This window comes from Pimephales promelas, chromosome 17 (genome assembly GCF_988280905.1).
Source record: "Pimephales promelas chromosome 17, fPimPro1.hap1.1, whole genome shotgun sequence".
Taxonomy (NCBI): Eukaryota; Metazoa; Chordata; class Actinopteri; order Cypriniformes; family Leuciscidae; genus Pimephales; species Pimephales promelas.
The window spans coordinates 7,271,307-7,286,037 of NC_142785.1; the positions used below are offsets into that span (position 1 = coordinate 7,271,307).

A 14,731-nucleotide genomic window follows, 5' to 3' on the forward strand; every position below is an offset into this window, starting at 1 on the left:
TCATTGAAAAAGAACAGAGGCTCCCAAATCATCTCATTTTTGAAGACAGATTTGCCCGAACACTGCATCAGCAACATGAATCTCAAGTGCATTGCATAGCAAGTACTCACTAGTGAAACCAGAACACAAAAAGACATTCAAATAACCCCACTATCAACATTCATAATTAAATTGGCTGGTAAAATATTGTGTTTATGGGTCAGTCCATGCAAAGCCTAGGCCTGTAGATTGATAAAAGGTCACTCATCAAAAAATTAGCCTATTTGTAAATTGACTTTAAATGTGCTGCTGAAAGAAAGTCATGTTGGTAATACAAGATTAAATGCAATATTTCTTGAACACTAAACACTTACTAGAAGCATCTTTGGGTGGAATGCGAGGACCCGGCTTGTTCTGCTTTAAGGAGTATCTCCCTTTCTTATTCTGGAGGAATTTCTTCATTTTGTCGTAATTCAACAGGTACAAAAAATTCTAAGGGTGAAACGCTGGTTCCACGTCTTCTACGCTGTCACGAGATCCTCCTACTGAACCGCACCACGCTTCAGGGGAAACGCCTTGCGAATGCCCCCCATCGTCATGTGCCATGCAGAGCAATGCCACTTAAATAAAGGGTGACAACGCATTGAGCGCCAGAGTGATACTGTCTACGAGTTGACGCTGCATCTCTGCCGAGTCTTCCTAGTCCTGCCTGCAGAGCTCAAATCAAGAAACTGGGACACCTAGCACAGATCCTTAATGATTCTCTCTCCAAAAAGGGTAAAGTGAGGCCCCATTTCTCTATAAATACCTCCTTCCCATACTCTCTCTTCTATCTGTCTCTCCAAGGGACAAAAAGTAGCCCAGTAGCAGCTTGGGGATCCGGCAGGATGATGGTGGATAATTAGAACGTCTGAACTCACCGAAGAGCCCAGTCACACATCTTTGAACAGGAGCAGTGCTATTAAAGCCCTTGTTCTGGATTAGACAGATTAAATGCTGCATCTCGAGATCTAAGCGTGCCACATGGCAGGGACACATGCTGTCATCATGCATCCGAGGGGAATTCAGGAGGAAAAAATTGATTTGCTGAATGAGCCGACATGCAGCTCAGGTGCAACCGAGATCTTCCAGACTGTTTTTTGAGTACTGGCCTGTCCTACGGTTTCACTTTCAAGGTTACAATCCGAATGAGGAAACAGTATAACTAGTCTAGCAGTAAAATGTAATGACGTATTATGTAGGACTGAAGCAAAGAGCAGTTATACAGGGATAACTGAATTATTTAGTGCCAATGCTTGTATCTCCAAACACACTGTTCCTCAATCAACATCTCAACTTACCAATACAACAGAAAAGTTGTTGTGTATATCGAAAAAAATAAATATCGTTTTATTGCAATAAAAGAACTCAAGAGTTTCATCTTGCACTGACAGAAAAGACTCTCTTCATTATTTTAAAATGTCAAATGGCTTTGTTATTTTAAGTGCAGAAATAAATTAGACATAATAAATTAAACAGAATTAACTTGTTTTAAACATTAAAATCCATTGATATCAAAAACATAAATTTGGAATAATTTAAAAGAGGGGTAAGTGAAATATCCAAAAATTCCAGAACCAAATAAATATCCAAACCCATTTTCCAGCCTTCAATAATGTGTTAGCTAACATTTCACTTCTATACTTTATTTGAACGTATATGTTTTGGTCTGACAACCAAGTATTTTTTAGTCACTCACTTCAAAAACACATATTAATTCTGCATATTCATAAAAATATTGTTAACACAAATACACGCATACCTTAATAGAAAAAGACAGCTGCCTTTGCTCGGTGGAGTATTCTCGAAGGGCTTTGGTGTATCCCTTTCTTTTGAGGCATCACCTCTAGTGAATGTCCAGGTCTGTAACATGATAACTGTAAGAGGAAACAGTAAGAAGGCTATGGCAACCCTGAACTGAAAACAAGTAGGCCTATACACTATACACTATACAAAAGAATACATTTGCAAAATAAGCAAAGTGGGTGGGAAAGCTGAAGAATAATTAAAGACTGTAATAAGAATGTAGGTATGTTAGCAGAGCAAATTTGTATGCCATCTGATGAATAATAGTACTCACTCAGTTATCATTATGCAAATATGAAATGTAAGCGGAGAGTCTTTTCTCTCCTACTTGGGGTTTCAAGCATACCAATAAAGCAAATTGACAGACTGTTTTGTCTCCAAACCTTTTTGACTCCAAGCCCCCCCCCCCCCCCCCTTTTTTTTTTGCAAACATACTTTGCAGACATTCTTTACAACTTAAAAGTACTCAGTGCTCAGTTACACAGTAACTTCAACAAATAAGCACAAGTAACACAAGGAGCAGGCAAATAACTACGTAAAGTATGATAGCTATACAGATTCAATTCAGAATTATTAAACACACCAAAATACAATTGAAACAAAAATTAAATATATTGAACTGTGTTCGAGCCGAGAGCCACATTCACGGTTTGTTATTAACACATCAGTAATAACGGACTTGCGCGTGCCTAATGTACCACTGTAATCGTATTTACCTTAATTAAAATCGTCATCCATTAAAGCTTTAGTAGTGACACTGGTTTTCAGTGTCCAAACGCTGTTCAGTCTGTATATTGACTTCGTGCACCCTTCACACAGCGCGATGAGAAAAGGTTGCATTTCACAGAATACTTACGAGAGAGGCTGACACAGGCGGTGCTTTGTTTTATTTTTTAATTAGTTTAATTCATATTGTATTCGACGTATTAATAATAAAATTAATAAATTGTATTAATATATTTGAATTTATTTTATCTCGCGGCCTCCCTGGAGGATCAGGCCCCCTAGGCCCAAGTGGGCCGCGGCCTATCCGATTGAGGTTTCTCGAAAAAGATTTTTTTTAGGTGAACTTGATTAAAGAGATAACGTTAGTTCTAAAATTAGTTTTAGAATTAAATTAATTTAGTACTAAATTAATTTAACTAAATTAATGACAATTAATTTAGTTTTAAAATTAAAATTCTGTCATCATGATCACATCATACTCACCTGAATTTCTTTCTGCTGCTGAACACAAAGGAAGATATTTTGAAGAATGTCAGTAACCAAACAGTTAACTGTAACTGGACTAGTATTTTTTTTTATCCTAATCGGGAATTTTGGTCGTTGTTTACCAGTGCTGTGATGTGAGTGACAGGTTGTCCCGCCCTCAGGCCAGATAACGTCATCGGAGAGATAAAAACGGATTCTATTTTGATTAAAGATTACGAGGGCTGCGGGCACATGATTTAATAATAATAATAATAATAATAATAATAATAGCGTGCGCGGCTAAATCATTTATAATAAATATGTTACATATTTAAAGGTATTTTGATAGAGACAATTTCGACTGTATTTAAAGATAAACGAAACAACTTCAAAAAAAGCTAGCCTGAAAAAAAAAATCAGTTAAAAAAGAATGGGACGACTTTTATTTTGACAACGCAGTTGCCGTTTCTGAGTAAGTTCCGTATCGCGTTGCCATGTCCCCCCTTTCCCCCCCGAAAAAGTCGCTTAAAGTCGTGGGTTGTTGTTTTATTTATTGCCAGAATACAACAGTGTAGTGCGTTTATTTTATTTTTAAATGTAAAATTATATTTTTAAATACATTATTTGGGGAGTACAGTATGGGTGTGTTTTGACTAAGCCAGTGTGTTTTATTTATTTTGAGATCTGGCAACACTGCTGTTACTTCACACTACGGTGTATACGGAAAGAGTAAAGGTGTGAGGGGGATTTATTGATGCATTTAATGTTGATTTGACAGGGACAAATGCACAAAACATTGCTTTATGGAGAATACAAAGTAGATGCCATGCATACAGTTTTCTGGTGCTCAGATTAATAAAAGGTAAAACTTTCCTCCGCTTGCCTCTCTTTGTACACTGCCAGTGTTAGAAGTAACGTTATGTGTCCAGTATACAAATAAACTTTTAACACAGTTGAATATGGTTATATTGATGACATTCGGTTTTGATTTAATCATATATAAGCATCTGTAATAAGTGAAGTCAGTTACTCACTCACAGTCCTGTGCTGTTTAGGTAGTGGCAAATGGACTTCCTCACTCTGTTTGGTATATATGTGGCTGTAGTGCTCACCTGCATTGCTCTGGTTTGTAAGTATTCAGGACATCAGCAAACTCCTCTCGGTCGACTTTTGGACACGTTCACTGGGGTAAGAAAGAGCCTATGAGAAGTCCTGCAAACTGAATGATTTTTGCAGTTGTTTAAGGTGTAATTTAAATTTATTAACTGTTTTTCCTTTTAGGTTGTCTCTCAATTGATCCCACAATGTCTCCAAGACATTTGCTACAGGACTATGCACAGACTGTTCCATCAGAGGTAACATAAGTTACAACAGGTCACACCAGACATGCTTTGCTACAACTATTAAAAACTGACAGATAATCTGCTTGCTGAATAAAATTATTAATTTCTTTCATAAAAATTGTGTGAGTGTGTGCTAAATATATTAAGTTGCCTGTATAATATAATATACAAATTACCTATAAACTTCTAAACAAATTAGTCTGCTTGTAAGTTTGTGGCAGTGGTGCTTTTTATGTTTTTTTTTTTTTTTAATCCATGCATTTGGCAGACACTTTGATCCAATCCCAATGTATCTTACAATGTATTCAAAGTCTTTATTTTATCAGTATGTGTGTTCCCTGAACATTCCCTGACATCCTATATCCAACTATTTCCTTCACATCAGGAACAACTTCTTCCTTTACTTGCACCTGTTACTTGAAGTGGTTGTGTATGGAGAGTTCTCCTATGAGGTCTTTGGCTTCTGTTTGGACATGGGCACAAGTTCGATCAGCCTGTGCATTCCCTATGTCCTCCTCGCCCTGAAGTCCTATCTGTTCTACCTGTGTTGTAGCAGTGACCCTGGTAAGCAAATTAAGACTTGTCTCATTTTCATGAATAAAAAAAAATCTAATCCATTCAGTTTGACTTTTCTTTTGAAGGCACACTGACAAAGGCAAACCATACTTCACAACTGAAGATCTACCAGTATGATGAAAAACTGTTCCAGCAGGGAGTCCAATGTTTAACCTGTCAGCTGGTCAAACCTGCCCGATCTAAACACTGCAGTAAGTGTTTGTTAATCCTTAATCGATCTTTAGCTCTGCCCACTCCCATGAAGCACTGAATAATGAGGCGATCTCTCTATGCTCTCAAAATACTGAAATATTTGTAAATATTTGAATATTTTGCAAGAGACTAAAATTTATTCGATGCTTCATGGGATTGTAGTTCTTTCCCTCACTAAAACTGTTAAAGGGTTAGTTCATCCAAAAATGAAAATTATGTCATTAATGTCTCACCCTCATGTCGTCCTAAGCCTGTAAGACCGTTCATCTTCAGAACACAGTTTAAGATATTTTAGATTTAGTTCGAGAGCCTTTCTGTCCCTCTATTGAAAATGTATGTACGGTATACTGTCCTTATCCAGAAAGGAAATAAAGACATCATCAAAGTAGTCCATGTGACATCAGTGGGTTAGTTAGAATGTTTTGAAGCATCGAAAAAACATTTTGGTCCAAAAATAACAAAAACTACGACTTTATTCAGCATTGTATTGTCTTCCGGTTCTGTTGTCGATCTGCGTTCAGTGATTTTTGGGTGAACTAATCGTTTAAGTACACAATCGTTTACCTTTGTTTTTTGTCCGATTTTTAAAAACTTTTTTTGCTACAAATCAAAGTTTGTAATGTTATGATTCACCTTAAAGCTGATTGACTTGGTTCATGGCTTATGACTATTTTACTAAGACTATTTTAAAATCCTAAATGGAAAAAATTCTTCTGGAACCAGTGCCACTGAAAAAGGGGGACTCTATTGTACAGTTGGAAAAGAAGGAAATCCATAAAACTCAAAAACATTGTTACCATATTTTATACAGTAAAGATCTATCACCCTAATACTAATGTTTAGCTAATAACTAAGAATAGTTATTAAATTATATTATAATTATTATTAAATTATATTTACTTTCCATTTATATTTATAATCCATTTATTCACTTTTTTGTCAATCAAATTTTGAATGATTTAAGGCACAGACTTGTTTATCTCTTTTCAAAGACTACATTTGGCAGATTAGTGAAAAAAAGTTTTAAAAAGTGAACTTTTTTAAAAGTTACAGAATTTTACGTTTATGAAAAATGTGCGAAAATACCTTTTTCGATTTTTTTATTTGAAATATGTATTTTCAAAATCATATTTCTACAAAAATGTGAGAAAATCAAAGCCATAAATCTAAACACGTCATGTTAAAAATTTTAGCTGAAATCTCCAAAAATGAGCTTTCAGTAAGATTTCGTATGACCGCAGTACCAAAAGTTTTCACTAGATGAAATTAGCCTCTCATTAATTTCCAACGCGGACATTTTTGACCACAATTTTTTTTTTCTGGACCATTTAACCTGTTCGAATCATGTGTTTTTGTGTTCACATAGCAAGTGCCAAAACCTTTACTAAGTTTTGTACCATTCTGATAAAGAAGAAAATGTATTTATTTATTAAAATTTTCGCTCCGAAGAACACTTGAGGGTTAAAGAAATTTTCAGCGTTCAATACAAGATAAGTGGTATCACAAAATAACTTCCCTTGACCCCTTATAAACAAATAAGTTATAAGCAAACAATCTATTGTAGTTGTTAGTAGTCTATTACGAGTTGGTTATTAAGTTAATAGCTAATGATCTTCGCAACGGAAGTGAATCAATCAAAACTAACTTTAGCTGGACAATTATTTTATCCTAATGCTGTTGTAAAGCCAGCCTAAACAATCTGTTACAGTAATTTCTATTATAAGTATAACTGTAAAGCTGCTTTGAAACATGTGCTTTATAAATGAAGGTGACTTGACGTTGTTGTTATTAATGGCCCAATGTACTGTACTTCTTTTTTTACTTTTTAAAATGTTTGTAATCAACATTATTCCACAAACGCTGTTTTGTGCAGGGGTTTGCAATCGATGTGTCCAGAGATTCGACCACCATTGTGTGTGGGTGAATAACTGCATCGGTGCCCAGAACATCAGATTCTTCCTGCTGTACCTCCTGAGTGTGTGTGTCATGGCAGGTGATATTGCAGTCCTTACAGCAGACATGTTGCTCCAAACTGTTTTGCGAACCGGACTCCTACACGCTCACTACATCGATGAGCAGGGTGTGCAACAGCGCGCTGGACCGCTCTTTATCATCCAGGTAATAATAACTTCTTTACTAATAACTGTGCTGTGGTACATGGATCATCTCTCTAATAAATCCTTTCCCATTGCATTCTTTGTACAGCATCTCTTTCTAACGTTTCCACGGATTGTCTTCATGCTGGGCTTCCTTGTATTTGTCTTCTTCCTCTTGGCGGGTTATTCCATGTTTCACATGTATTTGGCTTTGATAAATCAAACCGCCAATGAGTGGTTTAAAGGAAAAGGTCACAACTGCCAGCATTGCCATCCGTACACTGGACACAACTGCCAGACCTCATACAATCCTTTTAGAGGTTTCTATCACAGGGGAATCCTCAAAAATTTGTGGGAAATCTTTTGGCCCATATGTCCTGTTCAAAAATTTAGAAAGAAAGCAAATTAGAGAAACTGTTGTTGTTATTTTAAACAGTGTATTTTGTATTAAACTTTTTTATTTGGGTAAATGGGATTTTTAATAAATACTTTCTCAGCTTTATATATTATGGGTATCCTTTCTCTTTCTTTCTTTTTTGTTTTCTCTAACTTATTTTTTATAAGAATTTTCTAATAGTTTCACATTTGTATGTAAGTATGTGTATAGTATAAACTTAAACATGCAGTATTTTTAGGATAGATGCCCATATTTCATTTATGTTAATGAGAATGAGGCTGTCAATAAAATGTATAGAGTCAATTCAATAGAGTACTGGTCACAAACTGCTCCGAGACAAGAAGGTTGAGGATCCAAATGCAGTATTTATTGAACAGGGTAATCAAAAGACATAATCTGAAGTATGGCAGGCAGTCCATACAAACAAACAAACAAACACAAAAAGGCGGGGAACGCGGGCAAAAAAAGAGTAATCCAAGGAACAGGCAAGAAATCCAAAACCAAGAGACATGAAACCAGGGAGGATGCTCAGAATTGCAGTGTAACCCTAAACAATACTTTGCAGATAATGAATGAGAAAACCAGGTTTATAGACTGGATTAATGTGATAATGGATGAAGAGTCCGGGCAGTTAGTTATGGGAGATGTAGTTTGTGAGGGAATGACGGTAGTCTGATGTGGAGTGCCCTCTGGTGGATCTCAAGGGCACTCCAGCTGGTGACTTCTTCTTACACACAGCCCCTTCCTCAAAGTAGCAGCTTCCAGACGCTCCTTTGAGAAACTGAAATTACAAAAAGCTACACTACACTACATTAATGCACTTTGGCTTAATTAACTCAAATAAAAATCATTATTTTCTAACTGTCTTCAGCACCATTTAATTTAAAGGGATAGCTCACCCAAAAAATGAAAACGTTGTCAGCAAATGTGGAACACCCTCAAGTTGTTCCACCTGTATTCATTTCTTTCTGTTGAACACAAAAGAAGACATTTGAAAGAATGTTTGGTAAATAACCAGACAGTTGGGGGTAGCCATTGTAGATCAAGTCAATTGCTCCCGACAACTTTTTGATTATCAACATTCTTTAAAATATCTTCAATTGTTTTCAACAGAAGAAACTCATACAGGTTTGAATTGGAACAACAAAGGTTCTGTAGAGAATCACCTATTGCACCTTTAATGTGTTAAATATATAGGTAGCCCAATAAAATATTATTAAAATAAAACCTTAATTTATCTGTAGTAGTCCCATTTAGCCACTTTTTAGTTGTTATTTTTTTTTCTTCAAGGGTTTAAGCTTGTGTTGACCACAGGCTATTAAGGCACTTAACCCAAAACCCATTAAAAAAGCCACTGACTTTGCGAAGATAGAAGTGCTAAAATTCTAACTCTCTTCTAGTTTTTCGCCTCCAAAAAAATATTTATATATATATATATATATATATATATATATATATATATATATATATATATATATATATATATATATATAATTCCTCTAGTTAGAAAACATAATAATAGAGTAAAATATTACACCTTTTCCTCACATCCTCGTTTTCATTTAAGAAATTATAAAAATAGAGCCTTAACCTCACTAATGGCCTGTTAACGCCAAGGACAATAAAATAAAGATAGCGATAATTATGTAGTTCTAAAAATCGTTCAATATTAAGAAGATTAGTAGAGTCACACCACAGCGATAATAGCGATAATGGCCCAGAGAAAAGGGGAAAAAATAGGAAGTAGGAAATTTAGGGAAAAAAATACTATGGGAGTCAATGGTGTCCATCAGCTGTTTGGTTACCGACATTCTTCAAACGATCTTACATATCTAACAATTTGAGGGTTAGAGTACAAGAATTGACAGAATTGTCATTTTTAAGTCAACTATTTAACTAACCCTACCGGTATTTCATCATGCCATTTTATTAGGGTCACTGGCCCTTTAAACCGGCGCGGAAGTGTATAAAACGTCATGTACAGTAGAGTGAGTGTCACTGTCACTGACAGACGAATGAATCGCTAGTTGCACGTTCAGTTGCAGAAACAAGTCAACGTCGGCTCGCTGTCATTCTCTCATCTCGGTCTAGTCAGCGGACTTAACGTTAGTAGATCAAATGTTATTTTAGGACGGGCCGAAGACAAGAAAGAAGATCGCTGTCAGGACGAGAGTAACGTTAACTTGAGGAATGGCTTCATCTAAGTGTACGAGACTAAGCGGCGCGCTGAGCATACAGTTACTGGACTCTGTGGACAGTGTGCTGTTTGACTGCGATGGCGTGATATGGCGAGGGGACCAGGTCGTCCCCGGAGCCCCTGGGGTTATCAATTCATTGAAGAAAAACGGAAAGCGGGTGTTTTTTGTCACGAACAACAGCACGAAAACCCGAAAAATGTACGCGGATAAATTAGGCAAGCTCGGGTTCGATGCCACCGCGGACGAGGTGTTCGGGACGGCGTACTGCTCGGCGATGTACCTCAAAAATGTGTGTAAACTCGACGGAAAAGTCTATTTAATTGGGAGCAACGCAATGAAGCAGGAGCTCGAGGAGGTGGGGATCCAGCCGGTCGGTGTGGGGCCTGACCCCATCTCTGGAGTTCAAATCGACTGGGCGAATGTGCCTCTCGATAAGGAGGTCCAAGCTGTACTGGTCGGGTTTGATGAGCATTTCAGTTACATGAAGCTCAACAGAGCTCTGCAGTACTTGTGTAATCCCGACTGTCAGTTCGTGGGCACTAACACGGACACGAGGCTGCCTCTGGAGGGAGGCAAAGCGGTCCCCGGTAAGCAAATATCAATATTGACGTCACGTCACACATATGAATCACCAGAATGGCGTGTTATCATAACGACCTTGTCTTCTGCTCATCTACAGGGACAGGGTGCCTCCTACGGGCGGTAGAGACCGCTGCACAACGCCAAGCTCAAGTGGTGGGAAAACCCAACAGCTTCATGTTCAAGTGTGTGGCCAGCCAGTTCAACCTGGACCCTCAGAAGTGTCTGATGGTCGGAGATAGACTGGACACTGACATCATGCTAGGGTCAAACTGTGGCATGAAGACCCTGCTGACCCTTACAGGAGTTTCTACTGTAGCAGAAGCCGAGGCAAACCAGAAGAGCGAATGTCCAGATCGCCAAAGAATGGTGCCTGACTACTATGTAGACAGCATTGCTGATATTTTACCTGCACTACAGGCTTAGTCAGAATTTACTTGAAATTGACGTACTTTAGTAGAGAATATTTATCAATATATGGGTGTCAGTATGGAACAAAATAACCTATATTTTAATATTACAGTTTAACAGAAATTGTACATTTTTGTTTTTTTTTTTCCACAAATATGCAGTATGATTTACTATCAAGGCTTCATTGTAAACTGGCCTACCTCTTTTTGAATATCTCACTGTTTTTAAAGTTAACCCCCTGAGCCCGACGGCGTCGTCGACGATGCCACACGTCACCTCCGATAAATGTTTACATAACTCGATGACAGATTTATCGATTTTCTTACCGTTTTTTCCAGCAGAAAGCTAACGAGCTAGCCATCACGGGGGTGTCTTTCGGGTCTTTCTAGCCTTTACAGAAGGTTTTCTATCCAGCCTGGAACTTGTGCTTCCTTTCAGAGGTTTTCAGCAATAAATCCAAACGCTTTATGCCAAACTTTGATAATCTTGAAGCCCATAATTCATAAATATTCGGTCATTTTTGCCGCTAGCTTGATGCTAGCGGACATCCTGGATATCACGTGATGTTTTCACGTGATGGTTTTTGACCAATTACAGGCTGATCCGTTGTAAACATTGGTGTGCGTCATTACGCATGAACCAAGCGCTGATATAGTGTAGAGAGATAGTGGCTGCGTCCAAAACCGCATACTCAATGAGTAGGTACTTAATTTCAATAAGTACTTACTCAACGAGCGCTAAAAGAGTAGGTACTTTATAGCCAAATCTCGTTGAGTATGAATGAGAACCGGACATCTGCCATGTTGACGTTATCATGTGACCTACTACGACGTGTTATCATCATATCACAAGCGCAAAGAAATGAACAGCGACACGTTTAATTCTTCTATCTATAAATATCTTGACATTGATGAAACTTTCTCATTTTGTTGTGGTATTGTTGAAGAAACAGCTGATATTTTTTTTATTAAGAAACCCCCAAATCGTCACCTCTTGAATATATGTTGTTAATTTCTTTATTTTATACCCAAAACGTTTCTCCTTTAAGTTTTCCTCCTTTTCTTGATGAATTTACCTCGTTTCATCCCTCAGACCTATAACAACAAAACAACAACATTTTTCATGTATTATGAAGAACTATTTAAAGATATTTAGCCTTGTTATATTGTTCCTTTTTCCTGTATTATGATGTAAACAAACCAATGATCTTTATGTTTTCTGTTTTGTCATTATGACTATTATGGTATCTTTCCATGATCTTGTATGTAATACGTTTATAAGTTTAAATTATGAGTGACAGGTGTACTAACACTTCATACCATCAGTGACTCGACAGCACAACCTAGAACAGTTTTCCTCTGCGTTTGTAATGTCTGCACAAAGGAGACGGGCAGCTGCTCGAAGATCTCTTTTGGAGAAACCTGTTGATTTTATACTCGAAAAATGTAAGTATCACTCCTTAAAAATTAATATTACCTCAGAATGAATTGCATTGTTAGCCCACCCCAAAACTTAAACAAAATAATAATATTAAATGCTGACCAATACTTAATTATATAACTTTTTTATATACTAAAAATATAATTTAATATAACAAGCAAAAAGTCATTTGTTTTGTCATATGACAGTTATGCATGAATACATTTATATTCATAAATGCAGTGAAACATCTCAATTATCAGTCAATCGATGAATTAATGGATACATTAATTAAATAATTAAATTTTATATACTGACAACAATAATAAAAATGAATAAATGAGTAAAAGAACAAATAAAAGTAACCATCACAATAAACAAATGCATTATACAAGTCAACAACACATGAAACAAAGCTTTATTCAAACTACAAGCATGTATTTACAGCCGCTGAACACCACATCATGCCGACTCAACACAGCGGTTCCCATTCTGCAGCTTTATTCTGATGAATTCACCAGAGGGGACTGTGCCTTCTTCCCAGAGCTTGTTGTTGTGCTGCGCTTCACAATCTGAGGCAATAAGGGCAGGTGGAGAGATCGAGGGTCTCGTAAAGGCAGGTGGAGAGATGGAGGGACTCATAAGGGCAGGTGGAGAGTTGGAGGGTCTCATCCATGGCACCACTTCCAGGATGCACCTCTTGGCTCCTCATCCTCAGTGCTCACACCAGTCTGCAGACATTTCAGATCCTACAAAAATGCACAAACATTATACAAAAGCAGTCATTTTAACACAATGTCATTCGATTTATCTATTAAAAATAACCTTACTTTATATTTGAGTAAAATCCCTAAAACAAATGCTGCCATCATCTTTCCTTGCAGGTCCTGCTCCACCACAAAAGCTATGCAGCAAATGCACAGAAATCAAGACTCAGAAAAATGTTGTAATGTCTCTACTTGAATTTACAATAATTCAAATAAACTACAAATTAAGATTGAATAGATTTTGATATCCATTTCTGTAGTATACTCACCCAAAGCCTTTGATGACAGCATTCAGCATCATGAGCCTCTCTCCACCGGATAAACACACGCGTGTTCTTCTGTCCTTGTAACATACAGACAAGATTCACATTACGAGCTCAACACTGCATTTACATGCTGAGGTTGATGTGTTAACTCACTTTTAATCCAACTTAAATGTTCCTTAATATATCAACACTAATAAGGGACAAATTAAATATAACATATTTAGTTACTTTATAGATTTGTTTATTTACCGTATTTACAGCACATTTGTCTAATGTAAGTAGTGTTGACAACAGTGAATTATCCTTCATAATAGCACACATAACGTTACATCACTCAGATGTATTTTTCATGTTGGGATGTGCTCATCTGCAATACTTAAACAATATTTTCATTTCAGATGTAAATATACATTTTAAATAAGCGTATTTAAGATGTAACGTTATATGGTTATGTAAATCCATTTTAGAAACTTACGTGTAACGTTAGCCTACTTACTGGAGCTCCCCTGTTTAACTAACTAATAAAACATGTGTTTACAGCAAAATCACAACTATACTATACTGTCTAAGTCCTTTAGACCTTCAACAGTTAAAACGTTTACTCTATAGTAGTTTAACACATACGATTTAAACACAAGGAACCGTGTTTACTCACATTTGAAAACCCCCTGCTTCGCTGATCTCCGCGATGTTGATAATGACGAATGCTCTCCCGTGGCCTCCTGGGATAGAAGAGTATCCATCGGATGAACACTCAAAAATCTTGGCGAAAGCAGGAGATCATCCGGGAACCTCTCGCCTACTCTTTTATGAGTACTGAGGTTTCGGACATACTACTCCTTTCAAATACTGTTTTCCCCTACTATATAGTACGAAAGTAGGAATATTCGGACGTACTATAAGTACACGTATGCCCGAATCTCGCGATAATTAGTACGTCACTCTGGTAATTCTCGCCTACTCTTTTATGGATACTAAGGATTTGGACATACTTATTCGCTCGCCTACTGCTTTTTCCATACTATATAGTAGGGAAGTATGCGGTTTCGGACGCAGTCAGTGAGACTCACGGAGACGCGCGATTCACAGAGAAACACAGCGAAATGGACGTAAATAAAGCGCTGGTCTATTTTGGTGCATTGCAGGATGAAGGATTTTCAGGAGAACAGAGCTTTTTGACAGATGAGGAACTAGATTACCAGGATAGACCCAGCTGAAGTGCCATTTATTTATTTACTGTAAAAAAGTATTATAGTAGTATAAATGTATTATAAAAGAATAAAAAGAACATAATAAATAAAAGAATAAATAAAATAGAAATGCAAAACCTGTGATGTGGCCCTCTGTGTGATTGCTGATAGGAACTGTTTTGAGGCTTGGCACCAGTGAATTTCATGAGGCCCCAAACGCCTGGACTTCTTTTGGAAAAATGTCAATATTTTTTGTTCTGTACAAGTTATAATGTTTATTCC

The 14,731-nt window shown here is 37.0% G+C and overlaps 3 protein-coding genes and 1 long non-coding RNA gene across 8 annotated transcripts in view; 2 read left to right on the forward strand and 2 right to left on the reverse strand.

Annotated features, from left to right (window-relative positions):
* Nucleotides 1-1,885, reverse strand: part of grid2ipb (glutamate receptor, ionotropic, delta 2 (Grid2) interacting protein, b) — a 47,234-nt gene extending 45,349 nt beyond the window's left edge. For 3 of the 4 annotated variants that reach the window (XM_089121840.1, XM_089121838.1, XM_089121837.1), the window contains exon 1: nucleotides 354-699. In XM_089121840.1, the coding sequence (XP_088977966.1) occupies nucleotides 354-441 (88 nt within the window). In that variant the 5' untranslated portion in view covers nucleotides 442-699. Of the gene's footprint in view, nucleotides 1-353; nucleotides 700-1,780 lie in introns of those variants that run through there. The other variant, XM_089121839.1, reaches the window with a different exon arrangement.
* A 1,648-nt stretch (nucleotides 1,886-3,533) lies between these two features.
* zdhhc4 (zDHHC palmitoyltransferase 4) lies at nucleotides 3,534-7,726 on the forward strand. The gene is made up of 7 exons (XM_039684401.2): nucleotides 3,534-3,877; nucleotides 4,071-4,203; nucleotides 4,297-4,370; nucleotides 4,744-4,922; nucleotides 5,000-5,125; nucleotides 7,000-7,244; nucleotides 7,332-7,726. The coding sequence occupies exons 2-7, from the start codon at nucleotides 4,081-4,083 to the stop codon at nucleotides 7,629-7,631; spliced, it is 1,047 nt and encodes a 348-aa protein (XP_039540335.2). The 5' UTR covers nucleotides 3,534-3,877; nucleotides 4,071-4,080; the 3' UTR covers nucleotides 7,632-7,726.
* Nucleotides 7,727-9,598: 1,872 nt separating this feature from the next.
* Nucleotides 9,599-11,040, forward strand: pgp (phosphoglycolate phosphatase). Its single transcript, XM_039684403.2, has 2 exons — nucleotides 9,599-10,404; nucleotides 10,497-11,040. Exons 1-2 carry the CDS (start codon nucleotides 9,810-9,812, stop codon nucleotides 10,820-10,822), a joined length of 921 nt encoding a protein of 306 aa, XP_039540337.2. The 5' UTR covers nucleotides 9,599-9,809; the 3' UTR covers nucleotides 10,823-11,040.
* Nucleotides 11,041-12,626: 1,586 nt separating this feature from the next.
* Nucleotides 12,627-14,305, reverse strand: LOC120475757 (uncharacterized). 2 transcript variants are annotated; one of them, XR_016147008.1, is made up of 4 exons: nucleotides 13,915-14,305; nucleotides 13,263-13,336; nucleotides 13,057-13,130; nucleotides 12,627-12,975 (listed from the first exon to the last, which is right to left on the reverse strand). It is a non-coding gene; the product is annotated as an uncharacterized LOC120475757 (long non-coding RNA). The 2 variants fall into 2 exon arrangements; XR_016147007.1 differs by having other exon boundaries at nucleotides 13,263-13,331; nucleotides 13,915-14,301.
* Nucleotides 14,306-14,731: the final 426 nt, after the last annotated feature.